The 27,097-nt window shown below is 44.2% G+C and overlaps 1 protein-coding gene across 1 annotated transcript in view; it reads right to left on the minus strand.

Moving 5' to 3' along the window:
* The window catches only part of LOC144753457 (gamma-aminobutyric acid receptor subunit pi-like), a 518,120-nt gene that overhangs the window by 38,743 nt on the left and 452,280 nt on the right, over positions 1–27,097 (minus strand). Inside the window, exon 7 of the mRNA XM_078641142.1 lies at positions 240–392. Coding sequence (XP_078497268.1) covers positions 240–392 — 153 coding nt within the window. The remainder of the gene's footprint in view (positions 1–239; positions 393–27,097) is intronic.

A 27,097-nucleotide genomic window follows, 5' to 3' on the forward strand; every position in this document is an offset into this window, starting at 1 on the left:
TTATTACTATGACCACAAATATACAGGACTGTGGAGATTTGTATTTTGAGTGAATGATCCCTACATTTTCATTTATCCATAATATGTACTATGAAATGATTTGCACTTTCATTTAATTAAATGGAATCGAGACAGGACCGTGGGCCAGCAAATGACATTGAAAAATGCTGAAATAAATCATGTGTTTCTGATAGCGCTATTGACTTTCTGATTTGAGTGTTTGACAAGTTTTCCCTTACCAATGCAGATTCTGGCTGGTACAGATGATTGACTGATCCAAAATGACACCCAAGAAAGCACAACAAGTAGTATCGACGGTACGTAGGTTTCCAGGATAAAGTACAAAATGTTTCTTTTGAGATCAAAGTGAAATACTAATTTTGGGTAGCGACCTGTTGAAAAAAAGACTCAATTGTTGGCAATAGTGATATAATGAAAAACTATACTGAAAAGTATTTCTTCTTCAGCAAAATATCATAAGACATAATAAACAAGTAGTGTATATTTTAAGAAACAAAAATACAATGTATAATAAAATATAGACATAAATAGCATACAAAATACAATTCATAGTACCAGCTCAGAGCATATACATAATTGTACAATAGAAATTAAAAGAAAAAACACAAGATAGGGAAATTTTTAAATCGAATAGAAGTATCACAGTATATCAATGATAAAAAGGCCTAGAGTGCAACAATTAAAAATTATATTGCAAAAAAAGCATATTTGCATGTATGTAAATTATTTTAGCAAGTTCACATAAAGTTCCTATTTCATAGTTGGCTGAAATTCAGCAACACTAAAGTGGAAAAGGAGGACAAAATCATGTTGGGTCCGTCATGCGCCCCCAACCCACCCTATCAGACATACTTGAATCTCTTTAGTTATAGGAAGATAATACGTGATCTGCGCCTAGGGTGCAGTTCTTAAAACCATCAACAATGTGCACACTAGATCTCGTAACTGGAGGCGAGTGCAGGAAAATTTCTTTCTGTCATAAAAAAAACAGCCCATAAAAAGATGCCACACTGCTGCAAATCTACAAGAAAGGTAAAAGATTGTAAATATAAATATCCAGGTCAACATTGTGAAAAGTGTAAAGGTCTTATAATCGGTACAATATAACGCTTTCTCTGATGGGTATAAAACTTGCAAAAAAACACCACATATATGGTATAGTGGGCCATGGCGTCATTATATGGACAGTTAGTTAGAGATATAGACCAGACATTCATATTTGGTAATCAGCCAAACGGTGAATAGTGCCCAGTCTTACACGTGTCAAGACAGATCTATGTCTTGGATTTAAAACAGTTTTAAGATAGGATTGCATATCAAAAGTTGTTAAAATCATTTAATTTTTCTGAAAGCTGGGTATAGAAACTTCAAATGTGTGTCTAAGATTCTCCAAGTGTGCCATTGCTTCATTTAAAAAAATAAAATCCTCCAGATGATGGCTAGTGTTTCAGGCTTCCCAAAATACTCAGGGTGACCCAAATCATTACAGAAACGTTGGATATAAACAAGCCACTGTATGCACTGATATAGACTTGAATTAAGTCAAGCCCTGCTAATAACACGATTCAACTCAGTGTATGCAGAAGTCCATACTTTATGCCAAAGTAGGATGGATACTATTCTTCAGTGAGAACATGAGCAACAACTTTTAAAAGATCAGGCATATGCTCTTTATACAAACAATGAAAGTAATTCATTTTTTTAGAATTGTGTACTCATTTAAAATGTTGTTTATCCAAAAAAGGGATGAATACCTTGAAGTGTATCTGCATAGGATGCAAAGATGAAGTGCATATGGTACAATCAGGAAGTGTAATAAAACTCTGCTTTGGATTTAGCCATCTTCAGCAGAGTTGGTGAATAACTCACAGGATTGTCTTCAGTGCATGCCGATATGCTAAGATTGTTAAGATAATGCATTTTTTATGTTAGAATTTCAAATGTTAACACATTAAACTTCAGTAAGTGTGTGGTTTTAATTGTAAAAACTTGTCTAAAAATGCAGCAGTTCTTTGCAAAATAACTTTGTAAGGAAGGAATAACTGTGTGCCTTTAAGGAAAAATCATAGCAAGAGATCAAAAAACGTTTTTTAATGAACTCCCTGATGTTTAATATACTATGGCAGATACTTTAAATATAATGTATCTGTTTAAAGAAGTATTCTTCTAATATATTGAATTTTATCAAACGTTTCCATTCATAGGAATCAAGAGTGATCTTTTATATATGAGATTGAAAGGGATAATTGTCTAATGCATATATAAATTGTTCATAATCGAGGGCAAAGTTAAAATTCCCTAGAGTGAATCTGCAGATGTTGAATTAAGTTGATTTTTCATAAAAGCATCAACTGGTTCAATAAAATATTACATTTGGATTTAGTATACATTATTCATTAAATGATCAACACAAGAATGAAGATTAATCTTGACAGAAATATAATTTACAATGCATACATTGCTTGCTAATTCAAATAGTTTTCTTCTGAATAATAATAATAAGAAAACTTCAATTGCTAAATAAAATGCAGTAATTTGTTGGGAGATTCTCAGACGATCTGAGCAGAGGATTTCAAGTTGTAATATTTAGGGACACTCACGCCCTCAAGTCCTTGGAATAGTCATTTGCTCCTTCCTGAAAGTAATCTCCAAGAAGCCACCATATAATGGATCTAAGGACCGTGGGAAAAGGCAGTACCATCATTAAGAAAAACACATAGGTCCCCGATTTACTAAAAGTTAGTTTACAGGTTGCATCACTTTCTTAGGGCAGCCCAATGCAAAATATAGTTTATTAATTACAAAGCAATGAAAAGCCTATTTGTGTGGTTTTGCAAGACTATATAAAAAAAGTAACACAGCTATATGTTGACTTATATTACCTTGTGTGGGGGCTGCATTACATTTCATGTGTGCTTGTGGAGCAAACTATCACCCGCATGGGTATCCTGGTGCTGCTCACATGTAGGAGCTTAGCCCCGAGGGCGGGGAAGGACAGCTGGTTAAACAGCGAGGTCTTGAGCCTCTTTCCTAATTCTAGAAGTGAAGTGAATGTAATGTGAAGAAATGTGATAAGACGTGATGTGAAGTGAAGTCGAAGGTCATTCCATGCTTTTAGAGTGATTTATACAAAGGCTTGTTTTCCAGTTCTGTTCCTGTGTATGTGAGGGATGTGTGGGAGCTGGAGTCCAGATGAGCAGAGTGCTTGGACGAGTGGTGGAAGGAGATCCTGCTGTTCAGGTAAACCGGGTCGATGTTGTGGGATGTGGGTGAGGAATTTAAACTGTCCATGCTTGTGTATCGGAAGCCAGTGGAGCTCCCTCAGTTGGGGTGTGATGTGAGTTCCATGAGGGATGTTAAGAATAAGTCTGGCTACTGCATTATGGATGGTTTGCAGTCTTCTGATGTGATGTTTGGTGATCCCTGCATAGAGAGAGTTTCTATAGTTCAGCATGCTGATGAAGAGGGTGTGGGAGACACCTCTTCTGGTGTTGCTTGGTAGCCATTTGAAGATCTTCCTCAGAATTTTCAGGATGAAGAAGCAGGATGAGGGGACCGTGTTGACCTGGGTGGACATTTCTGGCTTTTTGTCAATGACGATCACAAAGTTTGTGGCGTGTGAGCTGGGTGTGGGAGTTGGACTAAGGTTGGCTGGGTACATGGTAGAGTCTCATGGGGAAGTGTTTTATCTGAAGATCATCATTACTTCTATTTTGTTGGTACCACGGTTGACAGTTAGGCATCATCCAGGTGCCTACCTCAGACATACAGGTGGTAAACTTTTTACTCATGTTTTGTCTGAGAGTAAAAGTTTAAGTTGTGTGTTGTCAGCGTAGGCGAGGATTGTAGGCACAGACGATGTTGCCCAGCAGAGTCATATAGGCATAGAAAAGGGTGATGCAGAATGATGAGCCTTGGAGGACTCTGCATATGAGCTTCTGAGGAGCATGGTAGGCTGTCTGTGTTCTTCCTGTCCAGAAGAGCAGATGCTAACCTCATGCAGTTGTTTGATGAGGACTGGGTGTGAATGAAAGCGTGTCAAATACTGCAGAGAGGGCCAGTAGGATGAGGGCTGCAGTTTCTCCTCTGTCCAGGATCATACAATTATGAGGATGTCGTCTTTTTCTGCAATGAGAGCAGTTTCCATGCTGTGATTAGGGCCCAGATGTAAGAAAATTCCATTTTGCATTTCCTAAATAACATATTTTAAGAAATCGCTATTTTGGAAATGCACAATGGTATGTAAGAAAATAGTGATTCCCTAATAGCAATTCCTACAGAGTCTTACTCGCTATTAGGACATTGCTATTAGGAAATGCTACACCATTCATTCCTATGGGTTTGAATTACCTAATTAGCAATTAAATATTTGGAAATCGCAAATTAGAATATGCAAACCCAAGGGTGCCTATGGGCCTATGCCCCCCACCGATGTACCCCCAAAAAAGTGGTAAACATTTAAAGATACAATGCACTTTCAAAAATGCATTTTTGGTGCATTTTTTAAATCTGAACATGGTTACCATCGACTTGGAGTCAATGGTAATAGCATTTCCTAAATACAGATTTTGCATTTAGGAAATGCTTGGTACATAGGGAATTACAAATAGGAAATCCTTATTTGTGATTTCCTATTTAGGGAATTGCAAATTGTAATCCTGTATTTGGAGTTTCAATTTTTGAAAATCGCCAAAAAAATTGTGATTCCCTAAAAATGAACTGCCAATGTTTTTATACATCTGGAAAGGCTATTTTACATTCGCAAACAGTCAGATTGACCGATTTGCACTGTTTGCGAGCGCAAAATGGTTTGATACATCTGGCCCCAGGTCTGAATCCAGACTGCATGGTGTCAAAGAGCTGGTGGTTAAGAGATGGTCAGTGAGATATCTGTTGATTGTTTTCTCTAGGATATTGGCTAGGCATGTTAGAAGGGCAGTGGTTGTGGCATGTTGCCAGGCTTACGGGAAGGTGACTGCATCAATGGAGGTGTTGAGCATGTAATAGAGTTCTTCGCTGATGGGAGTAAGTCCTTTATTGAAGGCGTGGTGAGGGTACTGGTCTGAAGATGCCCCGGAGTGAATGGAGTTCATGGTGGTGGCAGTCTTGCCCATGGTAAAGGTGGTCCATGTGGTCAGGGTTCGTTCTCCAACTGATACAGAGGCTTGCTATAAGGTTGATGAGGTCTTGTTGGGGGGCAAAGTTATAGATGGATGTGATCTTGTTGCTGAAGAAGTCTGAGAGGTTGATTCAGAGGTCTTTAAAGAGAATGATGTGTTGGCAGAGGCAGTGGGTGCAGTTGAATCTCACATGATGGAGAAGATATATTTGCTGCTGTTGGAGCTGTCTTCTATGTGGTCTGAAAGTGCTGTTTGCTTGGGGTTCCAAATTTTCTGGTGGTAGCATCTCCGGGCAGATTTGTACATCTTTGTTTGTGGTGTTTTTGCTCATTCTCCACTTGAGTTCCAGTTGCTTTCAGTGCTGCCTCGTCATCCAAAGTTTTTCTGTGTACTAGCTAGCTTTTGCTCATGTTCTTTTTGTTTCACCCTATTTGACCAGGGTCCGGGTGTCGGCTCAGGTGGTGATTCAGGCATTGACATTTTTGATGCCTCCCATTAGGTTACAGGTTTGCTAGAGTTGGTGCTTGAAGAGGGTGTATTCCAAGTCCTCATCTGGGATGCTTTTCCAGCAGGAGTTGAGAAGTCCCCAGATGGTCGGCCTTCTATGGTACAGGATGGTAATGTTGAAGCTGACGAGGGTGTGTTCAGTCTAGGTGACCGGAGATGATTTATTAACTGTGATGTTGTCATGAGAGGAGAAGATTGAATCAAGGAGGTGTCCAGTAGTGTGTTCAGTAGTGTGAGTGAGTTCAGTGATATGCTGGTTGAGAGTGAGGTTCGCAAGGCTTTTGAGAAGGGCGATGAAGTTGGGGGTCAGTGTGGTCTTCTAAGTGAAAGTTCAAGTCATCCAGGAGGATGAAGGTGCTGAGGTTGATGATGAGGGGTGCACAAAATCACTGGTGAATTTAGTGCGGGTCCGGGTGGTGTGAAGGTGAGTGTTCCACAGAGGGTGATGCTTGCTGTGATCTGCAACTTGAAGGCGAGGTGCTCCATGTAGGTGGTTGTGGTGGCTACGGATGTGATGTAGCTGATGGAGCCCATGAAAATGATGCTAAATCCTCCTCCGGGCATCTGTTGATGGGCTTGTCTGAAAAGTTTGTGCTGAGGCCGGGTGCAGGAAAATTAACCATGACGAAGGGCAGGTCTAGGATCTCATTTCTCTGTGGTGTGTTTGCTGAGCAAGCAAGTGTTGAATAGCATGCATGTGAGTGAGGAGAGTGGTATGGGTGGTTTCTGGCTTGGGTGTTCATGGTCTGTTAGGGTGCTGGGTGTTGTTGGTGTGAGGGTAGTGCATGTTGAGGTAGTGGAGGGTATGGGAGGGAGAGTACATGCAAATCTGCAGGAGGCACAGGTGACTGCACCGTCTATGTTGTGAGGGTTGTTGTGGCAGCAGTGTGGTGAGTGGTGGCTAGAGTTAGGCACTAAGAGGAATGCAGCGGTGTAGTATTGGGACAGGAGAGAATCACGGTACAAAGCGTGGTCCAGACGAGGGCAGATAGCCTTGCATTTGGCACACTGTGCAGTGGCAGCAGCATGTCCGCTGCAGCTGTCCATGCTTTTGCTGGGATTAAGTGTGTCCTAGAAGGGGAGGAGAGCAGTGGTGGCAGGTGGGGCAGAGAAGGGCACACGCAGTGGATGGCAGGAAGCTGGAGGAAAGAGATGGGAAAAGGTAAGTGGTTCTGGGGGGAGAAGGGCTAGATACAAGGACACAGGCAGGGGAGACAAAGGTGCACTACAAACAGAGCTGATGCTGATGGGAAAAAGTCACACCATAAGGAACAAAAAGAGGCTGAAAACAATGATCAATGTACAAAACAAGGCATAGAAAATTAAGGAAAAGCAGCACAAAACAGTAAATACAAGATACGGTGGACAAAGTACAACTCAGGTACAAAAAGAGGCAGAAAATAAAGGGCACAAAAATAAGAAAAAGAGGTGCAAATAACAACAACAAGGCACAAGAGAGAGACATGGTTGATAAAGGCAGAGAGAGAGAGATTTTGAGCAAGACGAAGGGAGTGCGAAAGAAAGCAGCCAGGAGTGGTCCGAAACAGGAGTCTCAGTCATGAAGCTGGGTCCTGAAGAGCCCTGGTTGATGGGAGTACCAGTCACAGGGAAGTCCTTGGGGAACTAGGGTTAGTGACCTTGTTTATGGCGGATCTGCACTGCAGCTGACATTAACATCTTCCATGCTCACGAAGTCTCCCGGCCATCATGTGTCTCGGTGGGCGTGTGCACATGACGGCCTGGAGTCGTCGTGACCACACCCGCGATTGGAATGTCTAGCACTGTGGCGGAATAACCGCCGCAGTGAAGAGGTTTAGTAGGTTCTAGGAGGGGTGAGGAGCACAAGGGGCATTGGCTCGGGCACTGTTTCGCATGGATGGCTAAAGATAGAAAGTGGGAGAGCTGGAAGTGGGAAAAGGTAGGAGATACTGGGAGATAGAAGGGTGTGAAACAAGGACGCATGTAGGGGAGACTGAAGTGCAGCACAACCAGAGCAGAGAGAGGCCAAACAGCGGGCATTATTGGAGCATGAGAGTTCCCGTGCATCGACCCATGTATTTTGACATAAAACCCATATTTACAAAAGTCTATGAACATGACTTTGCACCAAAATGGTGTGCCTACACAAGGCTGGCTTGACAAGGAAAAATATTGTTATTTGGTCTAATTTTTTACTCTTCGTATGTGTGCTGCATTCTGTAGTTCACAGTTAATGGGGAAAAATGCTCCAAGAATAGTTTTGTGTAGGAAGGTATACATTCCTGTACAAAAACTATTCCGACCGCAACGCAGGCACCCTTGTGATTTGGCACAAGGGTGCCTGGATTGGTGCTAGGGAGCCAGAAGTGCACCAGCACTATAAGAGTGCAGAACTGCATCATATCTTAGTAGAAATGGTGCATTTCTTCTCTTTCTCTCTCTCTCTGTGAGGCAAAGCAGCACAGCAACTTCTCTTGTGTCAAAATTCTGTAAATCTGGGCCATAATGACCAGCGCATCCATCAACCACATCAAAAGTAGCTGTTATGGGTTTTCAACTTCTGAGGAGACTCCTGTAACAAAACAAATGCACTCCTCTATCGAAAAAATGCTCTTATTATCACAACATTTTGTAACCAACACACATTCTGGGAAATGTTCTAGACATATTTATTACCGCTATTCCTCAGATCTAAATGTTCAGTTAAATGGATCCAATAGATTATTTTGTCATTCATGCTCCCACCTACAGCACACCAACAATCTCCCACAGCCAATTAAAACTAACCAGGCAATAGAAATGCTCCTTGATGTTTTCCCCTTTGACAAAGACAATTATTTGCTACACCTCTCAATCCCCATGAAATCCCAAGCCAAGAACAGTTCACGGTTTGGGGAAATGTGAGGCAATGCAGCCCAACAACCAATGTTGCTGTGCTGCGTTGAGTCCAAGGAGGAGTGAAAACCAGTGTCATTCTACTATGGTATGACACTGAATTTCTCCCCCCAGTGCTGGCAGAATGTGTGTGAACACATACCCCTTGCTCAGTAAGGGTGTGTTCTGCAAGCATAGACATAGATTTTCTAATGCATGGGGGAGCCTTACAGTACAAAAACTATGCTTAATCATTTTCCCACTTTGTATGTGTGCTCTACAATGCAGCACTCATACAAAGTTTGAAAAATATGGAGAAATTAAAACATTTATTCTCTATCACATCTGCCTCAAGAAGGCATAATATTTGTGTGCAAATCCCTGTCTAGAATTATTGGGAGACAAAAACGATGGGTCGTTGCTTGGGAACACCTATGCACCATCCATGAAATGCCTCCTTAAGGTGAAGTAGCGTATAGCCCTACTTTCCGCTAATTTGGCCAACGTTCCAAAGCAACTCCTGATTGGAGTTAGAAGGTAAATACCCACACAATACTTTGCACAGGGTTTGCCTAAAATAACGAACACAAATTAGTACAAAGTGTTAGTAAATCTGGCCCCTGGTTTCTCACAAGGACATTCCGTAAGCCAATGTCATCATCTGTGCCACAACCAAACTATGAGACAGTACATAAACTATGATCCAGAATACAAACTATGATCCTGAGCACTAATACACTTATGCCCTCTGAGACATCCAAGAAATCACCAGCTAGCCTTTAGACATCTTGCTCATCAAGCAGAAACCTCATCACTGCTTAAAATGTGTTCTGTCATCCTAGAAGCAAATCCCTCTTTAAAGCCCTGAAATACTGATTCAGTCCTATGGCAGGCCTACTGATGCCCCACTCAGAAGATAAATGTAACAGAGTGAGATTGTTCTTCAAAAGAATGGTTGACAAGATTGGTCAACATATCAAAGAACTAACAAGACAACCGCTATAACATATATTCTACCATGGAACATATCTAAGTCGTCTAACTTTAAAACTCTTTTAATTACAGGTCCTATATATTCAGTCACTGTTATTATGGCAAACATCAATGAAGACATCCTCCTTTCTACCATCTTGAAAATTCCTTACCCAGAAGCAGTGATATCACTTATCAACAAGTCAAAGTTTCTACCATCTTGAAATCTCTTACCCAGAAACAGTGGCAACATTTATCAATAGAGTCAATGCCTCACTCATAAAAGTGTCTATCTGGCCAATCACAAGACAGAAGATATCCATCCAGAGCTAAACAATCATACCAAGTAATCAATGGCCATAGTAACCACCAACTCATCAACCATTTACTATCCATTAAAAAGATTTTTAAAAATGTTTCCTCTCATTAAACATTAAAAAATAAAATACCTTGAACTAACAATTACATGACTACCCATATGCCTTCAAGCCTAGCTGCAGCACTGATACACCATGCAATTGTGAGTGGTGACCTACTCATGAGAGTGAAGAGTGATCCCTTCTTCCTAATTCCATCTGACCTCTAAACAACTTTTTTCAACTTTAACAATAAAATCCACATCAAACCACATGTGATTTACTGTTTTTGCTGCTTCTCATCATACGTCTCATATCACCACTAAATTATTCAGTTTAACTCCACTAATCTCCAGTGCCCAGCATGATGCACAGAATTCAACAAAAATGTTGCTCCTCCTCTATGATCTTCGACCTATACATGAAAGTGCTCATTGTCAACTATGTATTCAAGATTCAATCTGCAGAGTGCCTAGCACTTTTGTACATTATGCTTTAATAGCAGCTTCTAATGAACCCAGTTGAATAATGGGTGCAAATACATTTAAAGAAGGAGCTTATTTTCGGATGATTTTGACAACTAGTTTTTTAACTAGATGTTGTGATAAATATCCTTCTGAAAGTTATTTCACCCACTAGAATTTCAATTTCTATATGACTGCACAATCTTCTGCCACTATTTGTTGTGCTTCCTGTATATTTTTTACATCCTGATGAGGACCCTGCTTTTAATAACTTAAGCCCAATGGATGAAATGTTTCAGAATCAACATATGTGGACTGTGTTTTTAAGAATTTGATGGTGGATATCAATAGTTGCATGATGAGTATTGACTTTATTATCCCTTTCAGCCATATGTATATTTTTTTTGTACATAGCACGTATGCACTGTTTTCATTCTTGATCACTCTCACAGTGCCGTCACCTTATAGGAACACCTTATCTTTTGTATGATATAAGTAATGCATAATAAACAGTAAAAAATGTATATATATTTATATATTCATAACTGAGAAGATACATGAAAATAAAAGCACTAAACACATTATTGAAAACCGATTCTTGTAAGAGGTTTACTCCATCTCTGTTTTGATACTATTGCTGTGGAAATCAAGGGCTACACTTCCCCTGTGGGGATCAAATCTGGTAGCACATCAGATGGTTACATCCACTGATGTGAGAGAGTAAGGGTGTCAGAACTAGAAATTGCCCAAGTCCAGTCTAAACCCAATGCCCATTGTTCGGTCAGAGGAGTGATGGAGTATCAGCAGAGTGAACACGACTTGTAGCAGCTGAGGAGTGTGAGTATTGATAGGGTTGTGCATTGTAATCTCATACGCTTAGATTGCGGTGTTTGTATTGGCTGTGTGGTGTCATGCAGAGTTGATTTAAGTTGATGAATGAGTGTGGCGCTTGAAGCAGAAAAGATGAAGTGGATAATGAGTCTGACAAGGCCTAGGATGCTGGGCTATATATATATAAAGAGCTGCGCACCTACAAGGTTGTGTTAATGTAGATGACATTGGGTGTAGTTGTCTGCTCTGTTGTGGTGTCTGTCATAAGACATTGTCAACAGCATCTGTAAAATAGGGACTTGTTCTTTGTGTGGTTGTAAGAAGTGGATGGTATGGTTGATCTCAGTGCACAGGGAATAACTGTATCAATCTGAGTGAGACCCCACTGGTCGAGGTCTCACTTGAAAATAGTGTTAGATTGAATCAGAAAGTGAAGTTCCGAATTACCTTGAGTGCATAGAAATATTTTTCTTTCATTAGTGGATCAGACAGACTTAGTAGTTGAAGTTGCTTGCATTGTATTTTGTGAGTCGCTTTCAAAATGAGCTTGAGAAGAATTTGTTAAGAAGGATGAGCTGCTGCAAGGAGTGAGATTGATGTCACAGTGTGCTGCACTCGTAGTGTATGGCTGGTATTGGTTGTGGCTGTCAAACAAAGGATTGTGGAGTACATTTCTTTCCTGGTTTCACAAAGTCATTTGTGAATATTGTAAAATCTTAAAAGAAAAAGATTTTGACAAAGCTATATGTAGACTGGTACAGGGAGATGTGACTATACCTGTTAGAGAGGAAAAACTGATACCACCTGAGGGGATACACAACAGAATGTTTGGAGAGCTGATATAGCTGAGGGAACAAGAATGTACCCTGCCTTGGCAGTAGAAAAAGAAGTGAGAGGCAAATGAAAAGAGAAGAAAACGAATCTAGAGACAACCAAGACTGACGTTATAGCTGATGATAAAGACAGTGATATATGTGATGAATTTTTAAACGACGTACTGGTGAATCTGCCACCACCATACAATGAGTCTCATTCTGGGGGACTGACATATACGGATTCGGATGGAATCCCTAATGCACCTACTATACCTGTGAACTCAAATGTATACACAACTTTTTCTCCAATAGGAGGAGATAAGGGGGTGACAGTCCTTTTAAATCCAATTGCTTTCAATGCACCAGGCGCTTTGACTGTTCCCATTACTATCCCTCCTGTTGCACCCCTTTATATGTCTGGAGTGCAAGGATGTACTACTCATATATTAGCTGTTCCTACTTGCATAAATGTTTCAGCTAGCACACTACAGATTTAACAGTGAGACAAGTTCTTCAGACACTTACTTACTGACTCAGAGAATTGTCATACGTATTGCAGTTGTGGATTCCACATTAAATCAGACATGCTTTGAGCCTGCCAGCAGAATGGTTCAGACATCACCACCATTTTTCATGCCTAAGAGAGGTGAGCCTCCACAAGTAAACTGTAGCACCTCCAGACCAACAATGACGATGATAACACCAAAATGTGATAAGTCCCTCTTGCATTCACCACCTAATGTGAGCAGAGGCACATATGTTGGAGAAATACTTTAGAATACCTCAGCAGAAGAATATGGTCCTGCATCCCGAGAATTTGATGATTGGCTTAGAGGGATAGATACCTCAGTTGTTAATGGAAATCTTGAAACTTGTGGAACAAAAACTCAGGTTCCAGCAAATAAAAGGGTCCTGTATGTAGCAAGACTAAGGGGCAGATTTACAAGCCCCTTGCGCCACGTTTACGCTGCCTTGCGTGACGCAACAGTGGCGTAAACGTGGCGCATCCCTGCGAGGCATTTACAACATGACGCATCTAGGGAGATGCGTCATGTTATAAAGCTCAGCGCCACAATGGGGGCGTTTCCACGCGTTTCCACGCAGGGTGGGCGTTCCGGCGCCTGGCAAAAGTGCCTGCGTGAAATCTACAAGATTTCACGCAGGCACTTCCACGACGCTGCTACTTCAATTCCTTACGCCTGCTTGGAGCAGGCGAAAGGACTGACGCAGCATGTTAAGTATTGGGCGGCCCTGAGCATTGCTAGAGTTGCATCGCGCTTGCGACGCGACTCCAGCGATGCGCTGCCCTTACGTCACAAGATGCGTCACGCATCTGCCTACGCTTGCGCCACGGCGCGCCTCATTGTAAATGCGGCGCATCTGCCGTGACGCAAGGGTAGTTTTGCGTGACGCATTTGTTCTGGCGCATCTCTGCTGATATGCAGAGATGTGCCAGAACTCGTAAATATGCCCCGAAAGGTTTTGTGTAACCTTTTTAATACAGAGTTGTCTTGGGACTCCCTGTTGACTTTAAGAGAGCAGCATGCAGTTAGAGCCTCGGATGCGCTTTTCCAGTTTGCTGCCAAATTGGGGCAGAAACCTGTGAAAAAATTATTTGATCTTTATAAAGCAACATGCCTATCCATTGCCACTTATGGTCAGGAGTATAGGGGTATAGCAGGAGCAATAAGCTTCAACTTGCCAAATGATGGGACCCAAAAATGCACCCACACTATTCTGCCACTCCGAATTAGGGCTGGAATATTTAGAGTACTGAATTTGCCTTGCCCCTCTGTTATTGTGGGTAAAGATTTGGCTATCTGAAGATTAAGGGCTAGATGTAGGTAATTCGTATTTACCGATTCATAAATACCGAATTTTATCGATTCAGTATTTATGAATCGGTAAATATGAAGGGGGAGATGTAGGTATTTCTAGAAATTGAAATACCGAATCTTTAATATTCGGTATTTACCGATTCGGTAAATACCGAATCGGTATTTCCTATTGATTCCTATGGGCTGTGAAGCCCATAGGAATCAATCGGAAATACCGATTCGGTAATTACCGAATCGGTAAATACCGATTCCTGCCAGGGTGCAGGGGGTGTCACTTTGACACCCTCTAGCACCCCAAATACAGGCATGTGTGCCATGTGGTTACCGGTCGGTAACGGCCGAAATCAGCCGTTACCGACCGGTATTTAGGCTCCTACATCTGGCCCTTAGCCTTTTCAAGAGACATTGTCAGGGATTGTCTGACCATCTCTACTGTTGAAAAGATTCCCTGGTTTCATTTTTTGAAATTCACATTGCTCAGGATTGGCTTATAGGACTTCTAGGAAACCCCCACAAGTTGACCTCAAAAGCCAAAGACAGGATTGAATATGGCCCTTTCTATCAGGGCTAACAATTGTCACTGGAAGTCGCAGGAACATTTTGGAATGCTGTGTCCTGTTGGGGATCGTCATATTGCTAATCATTTACAACTTTTTCTAGTTTTTAGCACTAATTTGTAATATACATTTTACCTTACAAGGTTTCTGTTAGGCACAGTGCACTTCTGGGCAGCATTTCCACAGCAAGGAGGTTGGTCAGAACAGCTCATGCCATGTCCTTGCAACAATTTGTCTAAACAAAGCACTTTGCACTTTTTATTATTTTGTGCACTCTATAATACAACAAGAACAAGATTTTTGCTCTCACTGTTGAGAAAGCAATAGCCCTGTACATATAAAGGAGGCTTTAGATATCTGTATTCATTGGACTCTATTGACATCTGCACTGCAGTTGTGAACTTTATCAGGGGGGCTCTTGTTATTAGAAAGCGTTTTTGGGCAAGATTGTTAGGGCAATGATTATCTAATTCATTGGTGCACAACTTTTGAATAAGGTTTACAATTAGGGCTGTACTAAATTACCTTCTTAGGGTTGCATCTTCCTTTTACAGTGTTCTGTGCATGAATTGTTTGAATGTTTGGTTTCAGTCATTGTTATGAGCACCAGAACTGTTTGAAGAATTTACCAAATCATTGTTGTGATGAGTGAAATTGATGGGTGATACACAAGTCACTCAGGTTGTATAGTGTAAAACCATGTTTTATATTGTATAATACTGTAGAAGCACAATTTTATCTTAACCATCCCGGGGAGTTGTTGAGCTGCACTTATTAAAAATCAATACAGAAAGTCCGGGTGAAACAGTGGACCCCTTAGGAATAACTTTTCAAGGTTCATCTTGTTGAGGTTTTCGTCCTGCTGGTTCTGATCTGAGTTTTAGGGCCAGCATTTTGTTAATTGATGTATTATGCTTGGAGTTTTCTTTTTAACATTTTTATGCTGCCATTGGGATATGTTTTGTATTGATGAATGTTTATGAATTGAACATGTCTTTGTTCTGTGCACTTTTATGGTTCACTGAACCGAAACCAAGTTAATATGGCTGACTGACTGACTGAAGGTAGAGATTGAAGAGATGTCATTGGAACTCTTAGGGGCAGATTTACAAGGACTGGTGCATCCCTGCAAATCAGCAGGGATGCGCCAGTAAAGATGCGACACGCATTTCTACCCTTGCGTCACCACGGATGCGTCGCATTTACAATGTGCCGCATCGTGGTGCAGGGATAGAGAGATGCGTGTCGCATCTCAAGGCTTAAGGGCGCCGCATTGCTGGAGTCATGTAGCAAGCGCGATGCCACTCCAGCAATGTTCAGGGACCACCCATACCTAACGTGCTGCGCCACTCCTTACGCCTGCTTCATGTAGATTTCACTGCATCACTTTTACGAGGCTTTTCCCAGATTGAACGCCCACCCTGCATACATTAAACCTGATGCAGGTTTAATCTGGTGCAGGGCTTTACAACATGACACATCACCCTAGGTGAGTAACGTTGTAAATAAGTCACAACGTGGCACTAGGTTAACGCCGCCACTGCGTAACAAACGTGACGCAACGGCAGCATAAATCTGTCGCAAAGGGCTTGTAAATCTGCCCCTTAGTTTTTTCAAACTAAACACATACCAGGATGAAGAGCTTCTATTTCTGTGTAAAGATATTACTAGATGTGCCAGACAGACCCATGAAAGATTAACTGAATTGGCCCAAAAATATGAGATGGATGTAAACATTTTTTTAATTATTACAGAAAATCAACCATGTAGATTTCAGTAACAGAGAATTTGCAAATATGAGACCAAGAGGGATTAAACTGCAGATCAAGGAATACATGACAGTGCTTAGAAAATGGAATGAGTTAGATAAATGGTAAGGTAGATGGTCAAAGAAAAAGAAAACCAAAAGAGGTAGGATGCAGATGCCTCTATTTAAAATTGATGGGGGAGAAGAAGTATGAATGCTCCCCAGGAGAGAAGTGCATGGAGGAGGGTTTTTCCATATGCCTTGCAGTAGGGCTGACATTATATTCTTCAAAAAAAGATTTCCCGAAACTAAGAGATAATCCAGTGGAATGGTGCAAACAAATTGAGCGGTTTGTGTAGATTTCAAAGGTTTTGTGGAAGGATCTGGTTAACTTTTTTGAGATTGTGGTCCCATGTGACTTCTGGACAGAATGTACAATTGCTAAAGATTGGCCTAAATTGGAACCAATTAGACATCCTCAATCATGTGCCCGATCCCTAGTAGTAAGGAAGAAATATAATCAAGTGATTACCTTCCAGAAAACCAAACTCTCTCCTAAAGATTGGGTCAAAATTGACAGAACAACTTAAGAAATGAAAGAATCAGTTAATGACTATTATGAGCGATTGTTGCAGGCTTTTAATCAAGTTAGTGGAATAGAGAATCTTGCAAGAAAAAGCTGGGCCATTTTGTTTACAGGTTTGTGCATGGGCTGAGATTACTGCAATGATTCAGCAGCATTTGATCTTTTGGCAGAGTAAGCCTATTGATGGAATTGTGCAGTACGCAAAGTCAAATTGAAGGGAAACATGAAAAACTAAAACAAAAATTAAAGATTGCCCAAATGAAGGCTGTACAGATAGGTCAGAATCTGCCAGTTCTTGATAATGTGGTTTCTTTGCAGGGAGGATATCAACTTGTGCCAATGATGCAAGGTGGTAATGGTTTTCAGCAGCAAGAATTTCAGTCATAAGGGAGAGGTCGTCACATTCTGATTGATCCTAGAACGGGTGTTGACGTGCTGTCTTTAAAGAAGACACACCCTTGCCATGTTTGCGGCAAGTTTGGGCACTGGAAGTGCAAATGTTGTCAGATTAATGTAAATAATAAATGAAATTAAGTTCAGAATGGTTGATTTGCGCAGTCACCAGGAAAGAGCATTGTACAGCCACAACAGGGACAGAGGCAAAAAGTTCAAAATCCCAATGTACCCCAAGCACAAACAATGCAAATACCCCAAACCCCGATGCCACAACAGAATGGACATGTCCAGATATACAATACGAATCAGGTCCACAATGTGAATATGAATCCCTTTGTGAATCAAGGAATGACCCAACAGTATTTCATGACCCAAAAAGATGATTACGGGTCAAACCTGACTGTGCCTGAGAGGGCAGGAGGACTGTATAGCTGGCGCAGCCTTAGAGGTAAACCATAGTGGCACATATGTGATTGGTGAGGTAAATGGGAATCCTGTCTTATTCCTTGTTGGTACTGGTGCAACCCGCTTTACTCTAAGAACAGCAGAGGTCCATGACAAAGCCCTCTTGGGAGAAATAATTGAAGTTATAAATAAACAAATAACTAGTCCTGTTTCAGAAGCGTTGCCTGTCAAAAAGCGGTCTTTTGAGGATTGACATTGATTTTTGGTGTGTGATCTGAGTCTAGTGAATCTGCTTGGGCAAGAACTTTTATGCAAGCTAAATGTTTTTATTTATTGTACCCCAAATGGCATTGAGTTCCATATGAATGATAAAGACTTTGTCTTCAAGTTTGCATGACAAAGATCTGACATTGGAAAGTACCCCTTGTTGACTAACGATGACCTACCAACAGAAATGAGAGTCAGTTTTACCTGAAGTCTGGGACTTTTCAGGATAAGACAATGGACTTATTAAAGGTGTCAAACTAATCTGTGTCATTCTGAAGCCAATGCCAAGTTCCCAAGAATCATGCAATAGAATTTGACTCCTGATACCATTGCTGTGATTACGTCTGTGATTGACTCAATGATTGAGCAAGTGATCCTAAAGGAAATAATGGAAAGTCCATGTAACTCACTCATCATGGGCTTACAGAAGCTGAATGCAAAGTACTGTAATGTTCAGGCCTTGCGAAAAGTTAACTCCATTGTTGTTCCTTGTTGTCCTGTGTTACCGAACCAGCTGTGATAATATTTTAGATTCTATATAAGCAGAGGGGTTCTCTGTCATTGATATGTCACACCCTTTTTTGTATCCCTTTACATGATGATAGCCAGTACCTTTTTGCTTTCCATTCCAGCAGCAGTGTCTTGGCATGGTGCTGGGTCCCACAAGGGTATATAGAAAGCCCCTCAATATTTATTCAGATACTCAAAAAGAATCTGAAGTCCTTGGAGATGACTCACCATTCAATTCTAGTTCAATATATTGATGACCTGTTGGTGACATCGAACACACAAGATGCTTGCAAAGATGACACTATTGCTTTGCTGAAATACCTAGCTGAGAATGGACATAAATTACAACTATGGAAGAAAGAGGTCATCTATTTAGGACATCACATTGAGAAAGGAGCAAGGAATGTGTCCTAAGAAAGAATCACAGCTATTCAAAATATGAGTACTCCAACCACCTAGAAAAACATTGACATATTCCTTGGAATGGCGGACTACTGTCAACAGTGGATTCCCTACTTTTCCTGGACAGCCAAACTTCCCCAAAGGGTGATAAACAAAGATGTGTCTGATCCGGTACCATGGCATTAACAGCTAGAATGGGTACTTTCTCAGAATTGCGAGAATGTCTATGCCGCGCCCCTGCTCTTGGAATGCCTGATTATAAGCAATGTTTTGTATTGTTTTGCAGTGAAAGAGAGGGTTGCACTCGTTCAGTCCTTACACAGATGCATTACAGTGCACGCAGAACTATGGCTTATTTTTCAACCACACTTGATCCTGTAGCTGCCACACTGCTTGGGTGTTTGAAAGCTGTTGCTTTCACATGGGCAAGTCCTAAACAGTGTGAGAGCATAGTCATGGGTCATCCTCTTACTGTGCTTGTACCACACTCAATTGAGTTGCTGCTAGCTGGAACACAGCACCTTACCAATAGTCGACTCACCGGGTATCAGCAAATCATCCTGAGCACAGAAAAGGTCCCAATCAGTTTTCAGAAGCAACCACAGAACTCAGCTGCTCTCCTCACTGCTACAGATGGGATCTGCCCCCTCCCCAACCTTGATGAAAATGCTGCCCTCATCCTCATCAAGACTCCAAAACACTGACATTCACAACAAAGTCCTAGAATGAATTTGCTCCTTCCTCACCAACCAAACACAGAGAGTCAGACTCCCACCGTTCAACTCAGAACCCGCAGAAATCAGCAGCAGTGCCTCCGGGATCCTTCCTGAGCCCCACCCTCTTCAACATCTACATGGTCTGCTTGCAGCCATTGTCAGAAGTCCAACATCGTCTCCTACGCCGACAACACTCCGCTGATTCTCTCCCAGGCATACGGACCCAGAGCCACCAAGAGCAACTTCCACAAGGCAGTCACCACCTGGATGAAGGACAGCTGCTCAAGCTTCACTCAGACAAGACCAAAGTCCTCATCCAGGCCTCCATCCTCTCTGCCTGGGATGACTCCTGGTGGCCCGCAGCACTCAAATCCCCCACACCAATGGACCACGCATGAAACCTTGCATCATTCTGGACTCCTCACCCTCAATAAACCACCAAATCAATGCTGTTTCATCCACCTGCTACCACACTCTCTGCCTGCTTCATAGGATCTTCAAGTTGATCCCCACCAAGTCCAGGAAAATGGTCACCCATGCGCTCGTCAGCAGCAGAATCGACTATGGCAACACAGTCCATGCTGGCACAGCCCAGAAACTCCTAAAGAAACTGCAGAACAACCAGAACGCCTCTGCCAAACTCATCCTGAACATCCGATGCCACATCACTGGCCACCTGAGAGACCTTCACTGGCTACCTATCAACAAAAGAATGACATTCAAATTCCTCATGCATGCTTAAAAGCCCTTCACAATGCTGGACCTGCTCACCTCAACCACTGGATGTCCTTATACACTCCTACTAGTCATCTTCGCTCCTCCCAACTGGCCCTAGCCACCATTCCATGGATCCACAAGAAAATGGCTGGAGGAATATCCTACCTCACTGCGAAGACCTGGAACTCCTTGCCTCTGGACCTCAGGCAATCACAGTCGCTGCTGCAATACAGGAAGGACCTCAAGACCTGGCTCTTCGACTGACCAGCAAATCCACCCCCCACTCCTTAAGACCTTTACGGGTGAGTAGGCGCACTTTATAAGAAACCTGATTGATTGATTAAAAATGTTAAGTTTGAAAGTGCACTACTCTGAAACCTGCTACTCTACTACCTCTTCCTGGAAATGAGAATGTGAATGAGGAGGTTGAGTATGACTGCCTTGATGTGACTGAACTGTGTACTAAACCAAGACCAGATATACAAGATGGGCCATTGACTGAATCAGATCATGTGCTGTTTGTCGATGGCTCTTGTGTGCAAGATCATGAGGGCAAAGCAGCTTATGCAATCTGTACCGTTGCAAGTGGTGTTGGTGCCTCCTGGCTTCAAGGAAAGTTTTCAGGGCTAGGGGTGGAATTGGTTTCCTTGACAAGGGCATGCTGTGTCTTTGACCAGCTGAGAGGGGCAATTTTCACTGATAGTACGGATTTAGCGTTCTACATGAGTTTGGCAATTGTGGTCAGATTGTGTGTTCATGGCTCCTCAGGGTTACCTATACATAATGGACAAAGTATGAGGAATCATTTGCGGTCCCTGCAATTGCCCAACCAAATTGCAGTGATGACGTGTGTTGCCTGCAGATTGCTAACGAGATTACTAGGTAATATGCTTTGAATGTTTGTACCTTTAATGAGGATCCAACCACTGAAATCCAACCAATGAAATTTCAGATGTCACAAATTGCAATCTATTACCATCTGATGCCAATACTTGGAAGGAAGTTAAGAGATTAATGGAGGAAGTGCCAAAAGGTTGAGCACAAAGGTTGGGTTAGAGCTGGTTGTGCCAAAACAGATGGAAAACCTGTATTATCTGATAAATTATTAGCACCTATGTTTAGACATTATCATGGTCTTACCCATGTAAGGTGAAATGCAATGATGCGCCTTTTGCATTAAACTTGGTTTAACCCAAGTTTCAGATTGATGGCTGAGAGTCTATGTCAAAGATGAGTGGTGTATCAGCAGCAGAATGAAGGGAGGAAAACACCAGTCACAAGGAAGCACATAGGGAGATCAGGCGGTTCCTTTAACAGAATGCAGATGGACTTCATAGAGATGCCCATCTTTAATGGGCTGAATTATGTCCTGGTGATCATTTGCAACTTTTCAAGGTGGATGGAAGCCTACCTGACTAAAAGGAATGATAGTCTTACAGTAGCCAAACTGTTCTTGTGAGAGTTGATACAGAGGTTCGGTTTACTGACTGCTTGAGATTCAGACCAAGGGACTCATTTTAATATTGAAGTCCTAAAAATATTATGTGCAGCACTACAAGTTGAGCAGAAACTCCATTGTAGTTACCGGCCAGAGGCTTCGGGATTTATGTAGCAAAGTAATCAATCAATCAATCATTTGTTGAGCTTGGCAAATCACCCGTGAGGGTCTCAAGGTACTGGTTCATTAATGGCACATTGAAATCCAGATTGGCAAAGGTGTGTGCTTCTACATCTTTGAAGTGGCCTGATGCATTGCCTCTTATGCTGAAGAGTCTGCGGAGCACTGCAGACAGGAAAACAGGATTGTCGTCCCATGAAATTATCAGGGAATGGGCTGTGAGACAGACAGTTATGCCTGCAAATGCGCTCATAAATATCACAGATGACATGATTCTCAATTATTGAAAAGGATTCGATGATATGGTTCATTCTGTTTCTCACCAGGTTGGAGAAGCTACAGCTTTGACTCAACAGGAACAGGGCCATGACCTAAGTCCTGGTGGCTGGGCGATGGGGAAGAAGCACATATTGAAGTCGTTCTTGGAACTTCGTTGGCATGGCCGGTACCAGGTAATTCTGGTTACCACTACTGCTATGAAGTGTAGAGGTGAATGCACCCCATACTCACAGAGTTCCACGTCCCCTTGATGTTATAACAGCACCTGTTCCTGAAGTGCCGGTGGTCACAGAGAGACTTAGGGAGCAGGTTAGTCAAGTTGTTGGGGACCAGCAAGCAGCTAGGACAGCACTTGTTTGGCCTGAGGGGGACAGAGAGAGTCAACCGTGTTGGTACAGAAGGTTCACAGCCATTAGAGCTGACTACACGAGATCCGGATCCTAGAGAAGGGCATAGTGCAAAGGTAATGGGAGTTGTACCCAAAAACTTTTGGCCCAGCAGAAAAGAAAGACTGATACACTGTCTGGCTGAAGTAAGAGTTCCTCAAACCCTTCCTGAGGGTCCTAGCCAGTCTTACCAGAGTGACAGTGATGAAGAAAGGCTAGCAGTGAGGAGATCAAAAAAGCAAGAGTACCCAGCCAAAAGTACTCCTCTCCTGAATGGATGTACTTGGTAGCAAATGATTGGGACAGAGCGCTTCATACCTTTTGCTATAACAATTTGTGCCTACGAGAACCTCCTTTAATTGAACTTTGTGGTGGAATGTAAATTTGAATTCATAATACCACTGAACCGACAGACTCACTTTATTCTGGAAATACTCATCAACGAAGCTGATATGCACATTTGATAATGAAAACTACATTTTAGTTGCTTTGAAAAGGAAAGCTCAAACTGTGCTTTGCTGTTTTTGATGAATTACCTAAATTACAAATGATAATTTGCTGCTAATCTTGCAAAAGCTAAATGGTCTAATCTTGAGAACTTGTGGAGCATACTATTGCAACCTCTCTTACTGCCAGAGTATTTGCTGTTGCTACACTAGTATTGGTTGTTTTGCTTATTATTTTTTATTTGCCTCATCTGCCTGTAGAAAACAACAGTTGCCGAATGAATTTCGTACTACCAAATTTGTTTAACGTACCGAATTTCCAGTAGTTTGTTGACATGTTTATTTTATTGAACCAATCCCTTCCAATATTATTCAAATTATGAATATGGGGCTGATTACAATGGAGGGCGGACTTGAGTCCGCCTGCCATCGTAGCGGGTGCGGGCCCGCCTGCCTGTAAGGCGGCAGTTCCACACTCTAAATCACAATGCGACTGCCACGCATTTCCAAGCACAACGTGGCAGGCACCAAGTGGTGCCTGCCACCTTGTGCATTGAAATTAACCCCCCAGTGCACATCCGCCCCCCCACACAGAGGAGGCCCACAATGGGCCACCGAACCCAGCCTCCGCCAGCCTTTCTATGGCGGTGTCACCGCCAGTGAAAGGCTGGCTGACACCAGCATTGTAATCTGCCGGGCGGTGCCTGCTAGGCACTGCCCCTATTTTACCCATGCTGACCACTGCACCAGGCAATCGTTACGATTGCCTGTGGCGGAAGCGTTGAAGGCAGTCTTTGCGACTGCTGCAGTCACAAGGCGATTCCCCCCGCCATCCTAATGTGGATGGGGAAATGGGAGTCAGATGGTGGAGGGACCGCCACCGCCGGCCAGCAGTGGCGGTCCTTCTGCCATCATAATGAGCCTCTAGGTCTTTTTCAGAGATTACTGGGATGTTTAAATCCTCATCCTGAAGCTAAACTAGCTGAAACTAAGGGTCGCCCCCACTCCACTGCTCATCACCTGACTGCCTGGTTGCCTGGTTCCTGCCTCCTTGCTGCCTGCCTCCTTGTTCCTGGGCTTCATTTTCCCTCCATCTGCCCTATGCGCCAGTTCCCCCGCCCCCCCACCGCTCTCGATCCTGGCCCTTTCCCGCCGATGCCTCCCTGCGGCCCCGCCCCCCTGCACACCCATTGGCCTCCCTGCTCCCGCCTCCCAGCTACTCCTCCCTCCCAAGCCACCTCATATGCAAGCCGAGAAGCGGTCGCGCAGCGGACGAGCGCAGCGGACGAACGCAGCGGGCACGCCACTGGCACCCTGAAGGTGCGCCTAAGGCAAGCCCGTCTTCACCCGTCCGCGCCATGCCCAGAACCCCTGGACCCCGCGAACGCCACGACATCTGAATCCACTTTGACGCCAGCACCTTCCACACACTCAACGCCGGCCAAAACCACACCTGCTTCCAGGCCACCCCAAATCGGACCCACCGACCCTTTTCCTGCCGCACCTGCAGCTTCACCTGCGACACAACCACAAACCCCTAAGGACTGAACCCAACCACCTCCGCTGCATACTCCTCAACACCTGCTCCACACGCAAACACGCCGTCGAGCTATAGGATCTGCTCGACACCTATGCCCCAGACGTGGCCTTCCTGACCGAGACCTGGTGTAACAACTCCTTGGCGTCCTACATCGCCATAGCCATCCCGGACGGCTACAAGATCACCCGCAGGGATCATGCCAATGGAATCAGAGGAGGAATAGCCATCGTCCACAAGTCCACCCTCAAGGTCGCCACCCACGCAGACAACACCCTCAACACCGCCGAACAACTGCACTTCCGGATACACACCAACCCCAACACCACCCTCAGAGGAATACTCATCTACAGACCCCCCGGACCCAGGCTCAGTTCAGCGACTCCATCGCTGACCTCGCCAGCACCCACGCACTCGCCTCCACAAACTACATCCTCCTCGGGGATCTGAACTATCACCTCGAGAACAACAACAATGCCAACTCCGCCACCCTGATTGACAACCTCGCCAACCTCGGCCTCAGACAACACATCACCGCATCCACCCACGCTGCCGGCCACATGCTGGATCCCGTCTTCTCCACAGGCTCCCATGTCGCCTTCGACCACACCACCAAACTCCACTGGACCGACCACTGCTGCATCCATATCACCTTCAAGAAACAAACCACGCACCACTGCACCCAACAGCTGCCTTGCTGCTGCTGGAGCAAAGTCACCGAAGACCAGCTGATCACCTCCCTCGCCAAGAACCCACCCACTGACCCCACCAACCCAGACGTCGCAGCCCGCAACCTCAGACAATGGATCAACGACTGCGCCAATACCCTCACCCCTCTCAAGAAACCCTCCAACCGCCACGCCAACAAGAGAGCCACCTGGTTCACCGACGAGCTCCAGACCTCCAAACGCGCATGCCAGAAACTGGAGAAGACATGGCTCCACGAACGCACACCAGACAACCACGGAGCCCACAAGGACGCCACCCGCAGATACCACCACCTCAGCATCATAAACGATCTCTCCACCCCAGCAACAATGCCAACGACATCCCGCCCTCACAGGAACTGTGTGACTCACTAGCCATCTTCTTCCACCGCAAGTTCGCTGACATCCACGACAGTTTCTACACCACGACTGCCCTGGCTATGCCAGACTCTACCCTCCCTGTGAAAACCACCAGCATCAACCTCCTGACCTCCTGGTCCAACGTCAAAGACGATGAGACACGCAAGGTCATGAACTCCATCCACTCAGGAACTCCGTTTGACCCATGCCCTCACCACGTATTCAACAAAGCAGACGCAGCCATCGCACCCCAACTACGAAAGGTCATCAACATCTCCTTCGAAACAGCGACATTCCTGGAAAGCTCCAAGCACGGCGAAATGAACGCCCTCCTCAAGAAGCCCAACACGGACTCCAAGGACCTCAAGAACTTCCGGCCCATCTCCCCGTTCCCCTTCCTGGCAAAGGTCATCGAGAATATCGTCAACATGCAACTGGCCCGCCACCTGGAAGACAACAACATCTTCGACCCGTCCCATTCCGGATTCAGACGAAACACCGAGACAGCCCTCGTCGCCGCCACAGACGACATCAGGCACTAACTAGACAACGGCGAAACATCAGCCCTCATCCTCCAGGACCTGCCAGCTGCCTTCGACACGGTATGCCATCGCACTTTAAAGACACGCCTCCTAGAAGCCGGAATCCAAGAGAAGGCCCTCGACTGGACCACATCCTTCCTCGCCGGCAGAACCCACCCTTCCGATTCAAAGCCACCGACATCATCTGCGATGTCCCACAGGGCTCATCTCTCAGCCCGACGCTGTTCAACATCTACATGGCCCCCATCGCACAAGTGGCCCGCCATCACGACCTCAACATCATCTCCTACGCTGATGACACCCAGCTCATCCTCTCCCTCACCAAGGACCAACACACCACCAGAACCAACCTCCAAGAGGGAATGAAGGCCGTCGCCGAATGAATGAGGAGCAGCCGCCTGAAGCTGAACTCTGACAAAACCGAGGTCCTCATCCTCGGACCCACCCCCTCAGCCTGGGACGACTCCTGGTGGCCGACCACACAGGGAACAGCACCGGCACCCACCACCAACCATGCATGCAACCTAGGTTTCATCCTCGACTCCTCCCTCTCCATGTCTAAGCAGTTCAACGCTGTCTCCTCCTCCTGCTACAGCACCCTCCGCATGCTCTGCAGGATTTACAAGTGGATCCCGATCGAAACAAGATGAACAGTGACACAGGCCCTCGTCAGCAGCAGACTGGACTACGGCAAAGCACTCTACTAAGGAATCCCAGCCAAACACCTACAACGACTACAACACATCCAAAACGCCTTCGTCTGACTGATTGTCAGCGTCCCCCGCCGCAATCACATCACCCCACAAGTGAGAGACCTACACTGGCTCCCCGTCGACAAGAGGATCACCTTCAAGCTCCTCACCCACGCACACAAAGCACTCCACAATGCCGGACCAGCCTACCTGAACAGCAGACTCAGATTCCACACCCCCACCCGCCAGCTCCGCTCTGCCAGCCTCGCCCTCGCCGCTATCCCCCACATCCAACGGATGACCTCTAGCGGCAGATCCTTCTCTTACCTCGCCGCCAAGACCTGGAACACCCACCCTACCCACATACGGCAGACCCAAGACCTACTCACCTTCAGAAGGCTCTTCGAGCAGTAGCAGCACAACCCCAGCACCTTGGGACCCTCACGGGTA

Source organism: Lissotriton helveticus, chromosome 5_1 (assembly GCF_964261635.1).
Source record: "Lissotriton helveticus chromosome 5_1, aLisHel1.1, whole genome shotgun sequence".
Classification (NCBI taxonomy): domain Eukaryota; kingdom Metazoa; phylum Chordata; class Amphibia; order Caudata; family Salamandridae; genus Lissotriton; species Lissotriton helveticus.